A 14,021-nucleotide genomic window follows, 5' to 3' on the forward strand; every position below is an offset into this window, starting at 1 on the left:
AGTCTTTTTCTCAGGCCGTGAAACTTTCTCAGCTCCAGCCAGGATTTTTCCCAGGCTAGAGACTTTTTCTCTACTGCAAACACAAGAGAAAGAATCATAACAGAGATAAACACCTGCTAGATCAATAGGAAAGCCAAGAAGAAGAGGTGTCTCTTTCTCTGTCCAATGAATTGTCTGTATTTTGTTTTTCATGAAGTACCTTATTTAAAGCTATGGCTTCCTTCAATAAATTGCTCTTTCTTGCACCAAGTAAGAGAGTGCCTTGTGACTGTTCTTTACACCGCTCCGTAACCCTTCTTATGGCAATATGTTTTCAAAGCTGAAGAGAGCCTTTGCTTCAACTGCTAATCCTTTCTATAAATAGTGCCCCATAAGTTGACATGGCCCATAAATTCAGCTGTGGGAAGGCTGAAAAAATGGGATGGACTTTTACACAATGATTGGATTTCCATTCTCCCAGGCGACTGATTCACTGTGACATTGAAGCCATGAGAGAACCGTTTCTTGTGGAGAAGTCTCCATAAACTGAGCAAGAGAGACTCTTCTCTCTGAGTGAACTGGAGAAAGACTATTTTAGAGATGGTAAACTGATTTGTTTCTGTACTTTGTCAGTGTGAAAGAAAGGAGGGTGAGGGTAGAAGTGTACTGGAAGTTTTATTCTGATTCTCATTATTATTTTTTCTTTCAGTTTCTATTAATAAAGTTTTTCTTTATACCCTTCAAAATTTGAGCCTGCTTTGTTCCTCCTCCTAACCCTATCTTACAACAATAAATTAGCAAATGATTCTAGTAGGTGCACTGGCAATTTGGCCAGCGCTAAAGCCATCACATTGGTGCAACAGGGAATTGTGAAACTCGGCAATTTCTCAAGCCTATTGATTAGGAAAACAATGCATGACTCACCAGTTTTTGTATCTACCAAATTCACCAAAGCCTCTCCTTGGGAAAGATTTATTGGAAAAACTAAATGCTGAAATCAAATTTAAAAATGGCAAAATACAAGTTATTATTCCATAACCTAATTATGTGGAAGCCTTAATTTTTGCACTACCATCTCCAAAATCAGACATGACCATCTGCCAGTATCACTTGAGGATGCAGTGATTCCGATAGTCTGGGCGGGAGAGGTGCCTGGGAGATCCAAAAGAGCAGAGCCTGTAAAAACTAAATTGAAGCCTAAAGTGGAACTGGTAAGGCAAAAGCAAGACCCTTTGAAAAGAGGAAGCCATAAGAGGTTATTACCCTTTGTGGAAAAAAGATATAAAACATGACCTATTGAAGGAATGCAAAGCCAAATTTAATACCCCTATTTTGCCAGTTAAGAAGGCAAATGGAAAGGATTACTGGCTGGTACAGGACCTTAGAGCCATAAATAAGATAGTAGAAGATATACACTTAGTAGTAGCAAATCCTTATACTTTGCTAACAACCTTGAGTGAAAAAATAAAATGATTTACGGTCACATTGGAGCTGGTCTAAAGCTGCAACCTGAAACTCAATCAGCCTGGAGGTGGGCAGGTACCTAGGTGAGAATGATAGGATGGATTTTAACAAATACAGAGAATCTCAGCCAATCCATTGAATCCTAAGTATCATTGGTCAAGGAAATGAATGACTGGAACCGTAACCAATCACATGTGTATACCTGGGAAATCCAAACCCCCTATTTAAGGAGAATGCAGAACAATAAAGACACTTTTGTTAATTGGATCACAGAGAGTTGTGTCATCTGTCTCCGACCACAGTCAATGTCATAGTTTACAGTATTACATTTGAATGATGCCTTTTTCTGAATCCCTTTGAGTACTGAAAGTCAAGAGATTTTTGCTTTGAGTGAGAAAAGGATGCTAGCTCAGCTATCTGTACTTAGATAAGGCTGACAAAGCAGGAGTCACACAAAACAATGGTATTGTGCTTACTCGAGCTGAGGTCAAGAAATGGCCACTTAGAAATTAGGACACTGGACATTGAAGACCACCAAAGAAGACTCCAAAAGACCATATAAGGACTTACAAAACGGGTCCTCCGAATATCCAGAGCTGAAATAACGCCTGCTTTCTAATACTCAAAACTGTGTTAGCAAGTTTCTATCTGATTGATTTCAGTATCAAAAGAATAGCTTTAACTAATAACACTATTCATGAATATGGTTAATATAACCCTATTTACCATAACCTTGTAATTCAAAATTCAGCTTTGAAAGGAATTAGAGAGATTTGTCTCTACAAACAAACTGTGGGTCTGCTGATAAATACAGTCAGATACTGAGAGATTAAAGAAACAAGGGGAAGAACCATAAATTCCATAAGAATTACACTGATTGACATGAGGAAGAGAAAAAAGGGGGGGTATACATTAGAAGAAGGGTTGTATTAAGCCATTTGGGAAGTCTGTACCTCTCAAGTACCTCAGGAAATGGGGAAAGAGAGAGGGAAATGTGGCCAGGAAATTAGGATAAAAAGCAGGCAGCATCTTCTAACAATTTGAGAGACCCCCATGGGGAAATGCCCCATGGCCTATTCCTTTATTCGAATAAAGTTGCAGGACTCCACCATCTCCTTTTTGGACATAAACTGATGCTCTTTGTAGAGAAATTTTCCTGACAGCTTGTCCTGGGGTGACTTTCTGATGTTGAATTGTATCCCCATTCATGTGTTTAGTTCAGAAACAAGTTTTGTACCTTCAAGGCTGGATTTGAGAGTGAATAGGGGGGCAAGAGAAGCGGTGGAATATCTGAGGCTATTGTTTTCAAACACAGAGATAGGAGTTTCATCGCTTCGTCTCCTGGACTGTGTTGCTGTGGTGGACAGCGGGAGAGAGAGCTCTCCTTTGCTTTTAGTTAGTTTTTGACTAACTGAAGCAGAGAAATTCCTCGCAAATTTTTTTTCCTTTTTTTTTTTCCTGGAATTATTTAAACCTGCTCTGGTCTAGGCAGGAGCTTGCACCTGTGGCCCACCAGGGCCTGGCCTGGGCAGCAGCATTTTCCAGTGCCAGAGGGACTGATAATAGACTGAGCGGAGCTACCACCCACACGAGAGAGACTTTCTGAATTTGTCATCTCTTCAGAGCAGCAAGAGGTTTTGTTGTTCAGTATTGTTGTTTTGTGGTTTTTGGGGGGGTTTTTTGTGCTGGGCAGTGCTTTGCCTGTTGAATAAAGAGGTTTTTTTCACTTCTCCCTAAGGAAATTTCTTCCCAAACCGGTTGGGAAAGGGGCCGCTTGGGTTTGCTTCCTGGGGGGTGGGAGGGTGGCTTTTTGGAGGTTTTCTCCCAAATTTGCCCTAAACCAGGACACAATTTTAATTGAAATCCCAAATTATGCCACCTAATGAAGACTGGCCATCAAAAAATAACTGAATTTACTTTCAATAAATGAACTTTTGAAATATTTTCAACATAAACAAACACAGGGGAGTCACTTCAAACAAAAACCCACCTCCATCCATGAATTGCTATTTTTCAGTATCTTTGAGGTCACATTTCTGTTGGAAATAGTCACATGATATATATTAGCATTTTCTTGGGGTGAATTCAGTCAGATGAACTGCCACCCAGTGAGCTTCATCTCTGTGCCCAGGAAGAACATGGAAGAGATTATCCTGGAAGATGTGTCAAAAAACATGGAAGACAGAGATGATTAGAGAGAGATAATATGGTTTCCCAAAGGGCAGTGGGTCCATGTCCAAATGGAGACCTGTAATAAGTGGTTTCCCTCAGGGGTCCATATTGGGACCTTTAGTGTTCAATACCTTTATTAATGACATAGTGGGATTGAGAGCACTCTGAGCAACTTTGCACATGACATCATGTTAAATGGTGTAGTTGATACACTTTAGGGACGGAATACCATCTTGATGGCTAAGGAGAGCCTCCCTCCTTTGCTGGATGCAGAGAATAGCATAGTGTCAGGGGATGGGGAAAAGACAGAGGTACTTAATGCCTTCTTTGCCTCAGTCTTTAATACCAAAACTAGTTGTCCTTAGGATACCCAGCTCCCAGGGCAGTGGAACCAGATGATCTTTACATCTCTTCCAATCCAAAGCATTCTATGATTCTATGAATTTCTAACTCTCAACTCAAATTAGTATATAGTCCAATTAATCAAGAGAAGGCACTAAGGGATGGGCAAAGGTATATATCTATAGCCTTCATCTATTTCTAAGACTCCTTTTCCTTTCCAAGGCCAAGAATAAGATTGTTTCATTTAGGAATACTGCCTAGTACCTCTCCCCAAACTCAGACTATCTGGTGGAGAGAAATACTAAATTAACATTCACTGGCATGTTAATAAATCCCATGCTTAGATGAAATCCTGCTGGAAGTCCTTATAGACACAGGAGAAATTCTTGGGGGATATACTGCCTCTGAAATGCACTGCTTAGGAGAAGGAATGTGACTGGCACCACACTAGAAAGCCTCCAAGAAAAATCTCTACACATAAATTTGTTGAGATAGAGCTGATTATTCACACTAATAACAGGGTTAATCTAAGACTAGTAAAGATGAGTTGTTACAACACAGTCAGCAATTAGACCTTTTCTTAATTTATATAAGGTTAGTGGGAGTACAGGGGAAGAAAGGGAGAAAATCTAAGAAATTAAGTTTACTATTTAACAGAAAGTTTTTTCAGGAGATTATAGGGAGGAGCTAAGTAGGTTAAGCAGCATCAGGGAGTCTAAGGAGATCGACTACTGGAACTGCACCCTACCTTCCCTGGGACAGTCTTGTCTGGAAGACAGGACACATGATATGGAGGATTCTCTATGCTCTTTCCACTTGGCACAATGCAGTGACTTAAGGGATGGGGGTGGTGGCAACAAGTTCCTGCCTGATGCAGCAGGAGCATCTCCTCTGTGACTACCTCACCTTCTCAGGTGTCCTTGTACAATAGGTATGAAGGTCTGCAAGTGGAACCAAACAATGATGAGGATGATGGTCCATCTATGTTGGTGTTGTCAAGGTTAAATCAGCCTATGCACCATATCCAAACCACTTACACAAAAAAAAACCCAAAAAAACAAAAGGCAGGTTATTGTCATAGCAGACTCTCTTTGGTAGGGAATGAAAGGTCATATGCTTTCCTTTGTCCTTCCAGTTGCAGGGAATGATGAGGAAAGAAACAAGAAGAGCCATCTGATCAATACCTGGCTTCATGACTGAGGTCATGAGCAGAATTTTGGGGTTTTAATCACAGGTCAGTCCATATGACTCTAGGCCTGCTGGTGTCAAATGGGATACATCTTTCTCAAAAGGGAAAAAGGATATTTTTGCAAGAGTTAGCAGGGTTCATTGTAAGAGCTTTAAATTAGATTTGAAGAGGTAAAGGGATAAAACCAGGCTTGTTATAGATAAGCCTGAAATCAGCATGACAGTGTTTGAGGGACAGTGTGCTAGCAAGGTCCTTCAGTCTGCTCCATTATTATGTTGAGTACTCTGGAGTACACTTGAAATGTCCCCGTATTAATGTGCACAGAACTTTAGCCATTTCAGTGGAGGTAGGGGATGGAGATCCATGCAGCAGCAAAGACACAAGGGTTGTCAACGTGTTAGAAACCATGGAAGCACCTAAGAACACTGAGGAAAGGCTGTGGATATTGTCTACCTAGATTTTAGTAAACCCTTCAACATCATTGCTCACATCATTGTCTTGGAGAAACTGGCTGCTCATGGCTTGGATGGGTATACTCTTCACTGATTAAAAAACTGGCTGAGAGACTGGACTCAAAGAGTTGTGCTGAATGGAGTTAAACCCAGTTGGAAGTTGGTCACAAGTGGTGTTGCCCAGGGCTCAGTACTGGGACCACCCACGTTAATCATCTTTATCAGTGGTCTGGATGAGGGGATTGGGTGCGCCCTCAGTATGTTTGCAGATGACACCAAATTGGGTAGGAGTGTTGATCTGCTTGAGTGTAGAAAGGCTCTACAAAGGGATCTGGGCAGACTGGACCAATGAGCCAAGGCCAACTGAAGGACATAGAGCACAAGTCTTATGAGAAGCAGCTGAGGGAACAAGGGTTTTTTAGTCTGGAGAAAAGGAGGCTCAGGGGAGATCTTATTGCTTTCTACAACTACCTGTCATACTGACAGTTTAAGGAAAAAAAACCACAAAATAATATGATTAAGTAGCCTTAAGTCATAAGCTTTGGTTAATTCAATTTATAATTCTGTTCTGTGGAACCTGTTTCTTCTGAAATTGGATGGAGCTACCCTTATTGAGATATTGTTGGGGTTTGGTGAGGGAGTTCTGTTAGCTTTCTTTTTGCTAAAAACTGTACTGTCTGATGAGACTACCCAAAACAAGCAGTAATTTTGACCATGTGCTAGGAAACAATAAGCTCTGATAGGCAAGGGGGTCTTAAGGCACTTTTGAAAAATACATATAACTTTATCATCTCCGAATTCCACATAACCAAAATGACAAAGTAGTTGTAGCAGGATTATTTTTCCTACATCAGAGTTGCCAGACTGAGACAAGCATCCTCTTTGGAAACACCCAGTACAGTAAATGGAATCAATTTCCACTATAGTAACACAAGCTGTGAGCAAAGCTAAATGTCAAGTACTGGTTGCATTTTCAAAACCTCTGTGGATGTTTGCATCTCTGAGCCTCTTTACCACTTGCAAAAATTTGAGGCATGTATACCAGTTTCCAGAATTATCTAATCTTAGTCTAAAGTAAAATAAATGTAGCAAAGTTAAGATTAGTAGGTGTAGAAGAAAGATGCACTGTGTTCTTTTTATTCTTATCCCATCCAAATCCTACCTAATTACTTCTCTGAATTTATAATTTCTACATGGCTCAAAACCAAAATTAGGAGGCAACTAAAAAACTGAAGTCATCAAACCAAAGAAAGTTGTCCAAATTTTTCAAAACTTCTTAATGGGAAATGGGGTTAAAAATTATAAAGATATGAAAAGCATATTCAGTACTGCATTAACAAATATCTTGAAAGAAATGCATCCTGTATACTGTTTAATGCAATCTTACCTGCCTTTCTGAATTTTCCTAGTTCAACTGCTTACTCTTCAGTGTTTCTACAGGAAGCACCATTACACAGCAAATTCCATGACTTTGTTCAAATCTTCCTTTAAGATTTAGTATGTCTATTGCATGATAGAATAACCATGTATGCATAACTAAAAAAAAATGCATTAAATACTGACTGGCATAGCAAAAGTGGGGTAGGAACTTGAGGGAGAATAATATTTAATTATCTACAATGTAATAAAACACAGGGAAGAGAAGCTAAACTAATATCCTCAGTGCTTGTATAACAACTAGAAAACCCTTGGTTGGAGGTACACAATACCATAACTCATCTATCTAATGGGGTAGTGAAAGTGAAGCTTCTCAGCAAGGTTATGGCAAGTTCTCCAGTTACATTTTTAAAGTTTCCTATGGTGATGAGTCTTTACAAATTCTGCAAGTTGTAACACAAATGTGAAATGATACTTCTAACAACTGTATCTTCCTGGCAAAACTGTTGCTTCTCTTACCTTTAGACTTTGAAAAAAACATGATATGACCAAACTGTTGACTAGCAACTTGTTTCTATTTGGGTTTAGGTCTGTAGAGTTTATATATAGAAAAATATCTAATCTCACCCAGCTATTATTTCAGGCTATCCACACTGTGGTGTTGGTTTACATGTCTCACACTGTGAATGGTATCTTTGAAGCCATAAATGAAAGTGGTTTAATGGCAAATAAGTGGGTAAGTCATCCAGCAATGTATGTGGGAGGTGAATAATATCTTTTTATAAGTTACACTCTTGACTTTAGTGCAGATACAAGTCTAGAAATTACTTAGAAAACAATATGAACATAGAACCATTGGTACACCCAGTGGTAAGGGGAAAGTATGTAATCCATTTGATGAGCTACCAAGAGGTTCAAATCAACTCCCACCTTTCAGGAAACTTTCTTAGACACTTGTTATGGGTTATGTACTTAGTGAATAATGCATAAGGACAACACTCCTCTCACCCCTTCTGGTAAATGCACATCTATCAGATGTCTTCTTGCAGTGTACTAGCAGTGGATAGAAAACTTCAAAAGTGTTGCTAAGAATGACAAAGCAGCTCAGAAGACGACAGAAAGTGAAAGTATAGAAACTTACAGGATATATTAGAAGCTAGCAACAGAATCTAGAAACAACAGAAACAGAAAATACAGGGAAAGAGATTTAGAAAGACAACATATACTAATGGTGAGGGGTAAAAAAGCAACACTGAACAGATTAAAAATACCGGTATTGTAAAAATGCTGGGGCAAAAAACCTGATAATACTACAGGAGAGATTCATGCAAGGGATAAGGAAGAACAATGAGATTGACACATTTCAAAACATATACAAGAGAGTTGGTGTTGTTGGATGCTGCTGGGAACCAGGGGAAAAGCAGCCTTGAATCCTTGAGTTTCTCAGGCTTTACAAGGACAAGAAATTATAACAATGATTGAACACCTACAGGGTGTGTGAGAGCCATGTTTCTTGTGATGTTTTGCAGAAAGTATGTTTTCAAAGAGGTGTTGCCTTCTTGGACCAATGAGCCTTTTCTATTTTGTTTTTCACGTACTACCCTATATATATGTGTAGTATTTATTTAAACAGAGCTCTCTCTCTTTTTTGCTTCTCCATTGCACAAAGAACTATGTTGCATTATCCTTTTCGCCGCTCTCCTATAGCCTAAAATGCAACAAGTTGGTGGCCAACAAACTATTCTTCCAGTTTTATATATCAAGTCAGATGAAATTACTGAAATCTCACCAAGTCAGTAAGCACTGGATTCTTACTTCCTTTGAAGTGCTTTGCCAATCCCAGTAATAAATTTCATTTTTTTCTGCTTTGTGACACTGGGACTTAAAGCTGGCAAAATTTGTTTAGATGTTTTTCATGGTTTAGGAATGGTACTCCCCAGTTTGGTTCTCCCACAAAGATTCTCCAAAACCCACTGCTGCTTGCTCCTTATCCTCCTTTTCCGCCCCCTCAGGTGGCCAGAAAAGAGAACTGGAGGCACAAAAGGCAAAGATCACGGGTTGAGATAAGAACAATTTACTGGAAACAGAAATGAGACAAGAAAACAAATAGCAACAGCAACAGTATTAACAACAAAAGTGTATGAGAGTGATTCATGTGCATAAATGCTCATTGCAGAGCCTAACCCGATGTGACTGCTACCCCATCCTGACCACCCTCTCTGCCACACTTGTTTAACCAAAAGGAATCCCTTCTCTGAAGAAGGGAGTCCCTTCCCCCACCCCCAGCAATGATGTGAGATGGGATAGAATAACCTCCTGGCCACAACCCCTCCCAGCTACGGCAAAACCTAAACATGTCCTGGCTAAAACAATGCTTCATCCCGAAACATGTATACTATGAATATTTTGATCAAGTAATCAATTAAATCATATTAAAAGGTTAACTATGATTGCAAGTAGAAAATTGTGATGTATTAGGTATAGAAATATCAGAAGTGCTGTTTGGAATGTGCAACCACAGAAATCTTGCCAAGAAGTTACTGGACCCTTATGTTTCAGTCAAGAAGCTATGGAGACTGTCATGCTCACCAGTTATGGTGCTTGGAAACCCACAACCCTTTCCATCTTCATTTTAATATTAAAGATTCCAATCAGTAGACCTTGGTAGAGATGACCAATGATTGTTTTAGAATAAGAATATTGATGAAATTATTAACTATTGGAACCAATCAATGTAAAGGTTAAATTTAAGAACAGGCATGGTATGCATAGCATGTAAAAGAACTTATATAACAATGACTCAGAAGAAAAAGTATATGAAATGGATGGAGTTTGTTTGTTAAGTGTCCCTGGCACCCTGAATAAAGAAGTGCCTGCTTATTCGCATCAAAGGATAAGTTTGGATAAGTTTCTGTCACCCTGTTTGGTGACGTGGACTATATTTTTAAATAATGCTGCTTTGGTTTCTGTTAATTGCTTTTCCTGGACTTACATATGTAAAGAAACTCTATTTGCAAGCATAAATATAAGAGAAGCTCATGTAAAGACTCATATATAGTGCTTCATAATTCTAATGTTATTACTTGTTCTAAAACAATTTTTGCAGAACACCACAAAATGAACTCTAATATTTCATAATTAAAATCTACAAAATCCTTGATAAATTATGTTGCTAATTTGTTGCGTATGCTGAGCTTTAAAAATTACCAATCAACTAGTATATTTCCCTTCTACAAGAAAATGTATGAAAATTATGCTTCTATAGCTCATTAATGAGCTATAGTATTTTAATACTACTCAAAAGATCTACTGTGGTGATGATTTAATTAGAACTAGGTCAAAACTAAGATTCAGTACAATTTGATCTGAAGTGACATCAGATGCCTATTGCCTACTTGGGAGACTTATTAATTTTATTGTATTCTTCTAAGGCAACCATTAAAATATATGCATTTATTTAAATTTTGAAATCAGTACTATATCTATAATGGAATCAAAGTTAGGACAAATATAAGAAATTCAAAGTATAAGAAAAGTTCTGTTTCACCTTCTACTTATGTTTGCTGTTCATTTCAAAATTAAAACAATCAGAATGTATAGTTAGCTTAATTTGTCTCTAAAATGTTCTTTTCTTACATATGTTAAAATTTTTCACTTACATGTAATTTCCTATGATTTTTATCTTGCTTATCATTGAAAAATAAAACACAATATTGTATATTTGGGGACACTGGGAATCCATGCAATACAAGAGAGATTTTACTGTATTTTGAACCACTGTGCACCAAAATATGCATATATAAGTAATAAAAGTGATAGACTGTGAAGGTAACCAACTCTATGGGACAGCATATTGCATGGAACAACCTGTATGTGAGGCTGATAAAGCAGAAGCAGAATGTGGTATGGTAATTACAAAGCATTGGAGCCAATCTCAGACCTAATTTACGCACTAGTAGCTGTCTAGCTGCCTAAACTGTAACAGCAAGATATTTTAAAGTTTGTCTTGACTCAATCATGTATAAAGGGTTATGCTAGATAAGGACCCTCAGGCTACTGTGCAGATAAATCTAACTCCAGAATTTTGTTATGTGTATAGCCATGTTCCATTGACTTTACCTTCATGGTGCCTTTCAGTTTCTTCTGTGTTTTCCTCAGAGAGGATGCTTTTCATGCCAACCTGACATGGAGACTAGAACAATAACATATGATTGATTTCCATAGGTAATTTAAAAGTTCCAGTGGAGACCATGGAAATTTTTGCCACAACTTTAATATCCAAGTATGCTAGCTCTTTTTCTAGTGGGCAATACTAAAAAGTCATCCTTCTCTACCACCATCCTTTTTTTTTTTTTTTTAACCAGATGAAAAATTTTACCAAAGCTCTGTAGTATATTACTCAGAGCAATTGAATTTCTTGGAGATTACATTTAGACAATGCTCAGGGTCCGATGTTAAATTCCATTACTATTTTAAAGTAGGAAAGCAGATGTTCAAGGGCATTGCAATTTTTATGAATTACATAGAGGTTTATATTTGATTGCACTTCCCTAGTAATAAACTTAATGTAAGATTTCAAATTATCATAGGCTTATGTTTTGAGAAACAAACACACACATAATACTAGATACACTACCTTCCTTACAGTAGTCTTTTCATTCACATTATTAACTGCAAGTTTGTGCTGAATATGTATGTACACACAGATACTTGTACACATGCACAAAAAATCTGTACATGCAATTACCCAAAAATATAGTATACAAAGATAAAAAGTAAGAATTAATTTGTTAGAAAGAACAGAAAATAAGATACAGTTGTCTGTAACCACTATATACTTACTATTTTGTTGAATCTGATAATTGATATTCTCGTCGTCTATCATAACATTCCTGGATTCCAGGGTCATTCCATAAACTTCTCAGTGCATCTACATAGGGGTTTTCAAAGGTTGACACCTTCTCTACATCGACTTCTCGAACTAACTGCGCATGAGCCTGATTTGAAACAAAGAAAACAAATTTATTTCATTTTCTATGTTTACAAATAGTCTATATATTCTGAATGTGATTAACAGGAATATCTTTTCAGACTGGCCATCTTACCAATGTGTGGTTATGAATGAATGATGTTAAGGTGTTGTCTTGGTTTAATTTAGGTTTGCCAATTTTAATTTACTCAATTTCTCTTTGAGATAAGATTTAGGAGCAAAAACAACACAGGCCTTAAACTTTAAAGGGTATAAAGAAGAAATTTATTAATAACACAGAGAAAATAAGAAATTTGGAATATGATTTCCAGATCACTCTCTCCTCCCCCTCTCCCCTTCCGTATTTCTTAACAACAACATACAGACACGCTTCAGTCAGTCTTTCACTTAAATAATCGTTTCAGTTCATTCTAGAGAGAGAAGTTTCTTCTTTTTTTGGCCATAGGGTTCTGTTCCAAGAGAAGAATAAAGTTCTCTTGTGTCCACACTTTCACAATTTGCATCCGCCCGGGAAAATCTGCAAATCATGAAACTCCTCTCATCTTCACAGTCTTTCCAGAGTTGTGTTGTGAGTTATGTCAAACTCCTGGGGTATTACTTTTAACGGCAAGCTGTTCAAAAGCAAAAATTCTCTTTCATCTCTTTTTTTCATCAAATGTCTCTGTTCATCTTTCCAGTCTCCAGAACAGAGACCCCCCATTCCCTCAAAGCAAAGGATCCTTTTCTCAAACACTTCAAACCCCCACCACCCATGTATTTTCTCTACAATTTATAGGAATTCTCAGTGTAGTCCAATCCACCCCATAGCTTACAAAAAGGTTGTTTTCAGCCAATCTTTTCACGGCATTTCCTCAATCTCTTCCTTCACTGACTTCAGTATACTTTCTGCTTTGTTCCTCTCATTCAATGGAGATCAGGAGATCTGCAGTCTTATCCGAGCATTGAAAGTGCTAAAATTGCACACAGAAGGTGAAGGGAGCCGGGCCAGGCCATGTTAGAGCCATGCCAGTGTGGGAGAAGCTGCACAAAACTGCAAAGCCCAGCAAGCAAATGCAGGAGAGGCTCGGCTGAAACAGAGCCCAGCTGCATTTCTCCAAGCTGTGTGGGCAACTGGGAGGCTTCACCTCCCCACAGCTGCTTCTGATACGGCGGCAGGGCTCCGGCTGAGCTGTGACCACGCTGGGGGGGGGAAGACGGGGGGAGGACGACGACTAGGATCTTAGCAAAGGTTTCTCTTTCCCCTGGCCACCAGGGCCCCTAGTTGAAACCTGGGTGGGGGGCCTCGGTGTCTCCCCCACCCCTGCCCAGCCAGAGTGCATGGGGAGGGGGGCTGGGCCGGGCTAGTCTTATCTTCTTCTCACAAGCCGGTGTTGGGGGTTGAGTGTTTTTTCTATTACTGTGTCAATTGAAAGAATTTTTCCCATTACCATGCCAATGGAGCTGGCCGGGTTATACCCAGGGTCTATGATGACTCTAGACAAAAGGGGTAGGTGGGAACGGCTCCCGGAGGGGCCTCTGAAGCTTCCGGGAAGGCACTCGTGTTTCCGGCGAGCTCGGAGGAGGACACCCGGATCTTCAGCCCACGCGGCCAGAGCACAGGAGAGCCAGACCCTCTGCGATCACCTGCCCTGCATCTGCCCCGTTCCAGCCTCCTGCCTCTGCGGACACAGCTGATCACCCGGACACACACGGTGAGCGAGAAGCCGCCGCTCCAGCCTGTTCCCACCCGAGACCGGCGTGGCCGCTGCCATCCCCCCCCCCCCCCCCGCCTCCGTTCCCACCTGCCCTCAGCAGCTCCGGACTGTGGACTAAGCACAGAAACAGCGTGCTTGCATCTAAAGGGACTGACGCCGAGTTATCTATTCTGTTCTGTTAGCAATTTTAACAACTGCTGTTGTTTTCTGCTTGTACAGTTAGATATATTAGTAAAAGAGCTGTTATTCCTACCCCCTTATCTCTGCCTCAGAGTCCTTGATTCAAACAATTATAATACTTGGGGGGAGTGGAACCAAAGTCTCTGTTTCAAAGGGAAACTTCTGCCCTTACTGGCAGACAC

General features: G+C 39.5%; 1 protein-coding gene across 2 annotated transcripts in view; it reads right to left on the reverse strand.

The window, feature by feature from the left end:
• LOC306814087 (guanine nucleotide-binding protein G(q) subunit alpha) overlaps nucleotides 1-14,021 on the reverse strand; it is a 215,018-nt gene that overhangs the window by 68,071 nt on the left and 132,926 nt on the right. For both annotated transcript variants that reach the window (XM_079329802.1, XM_079329803.1), the window contains exon 3: nucleotides 11,818-11,972. In XM_079329802.1, coding sequence (XP_079185928.1) covers nucleotides 11,818-11,972 — 155 coding nt within the window. The remainder of the gene's footprint in view (nucleotides 1-11,817; nucleotides 11,973-14,021) is intronic.

The sequence above is a fragment of the Erithacus rubecula genome (genome assembly GCF_903797595.1).
Source record: "Erithacus rubecula genome assembly, contig: SUPER_W_unloc_2, whole genome shotgun sequence".
NCBI lineage: Eukaryota > Metazoa > Chordata > Aves > Passeriformes > Muscicapidae > Erithacus > Erithacus rubecula.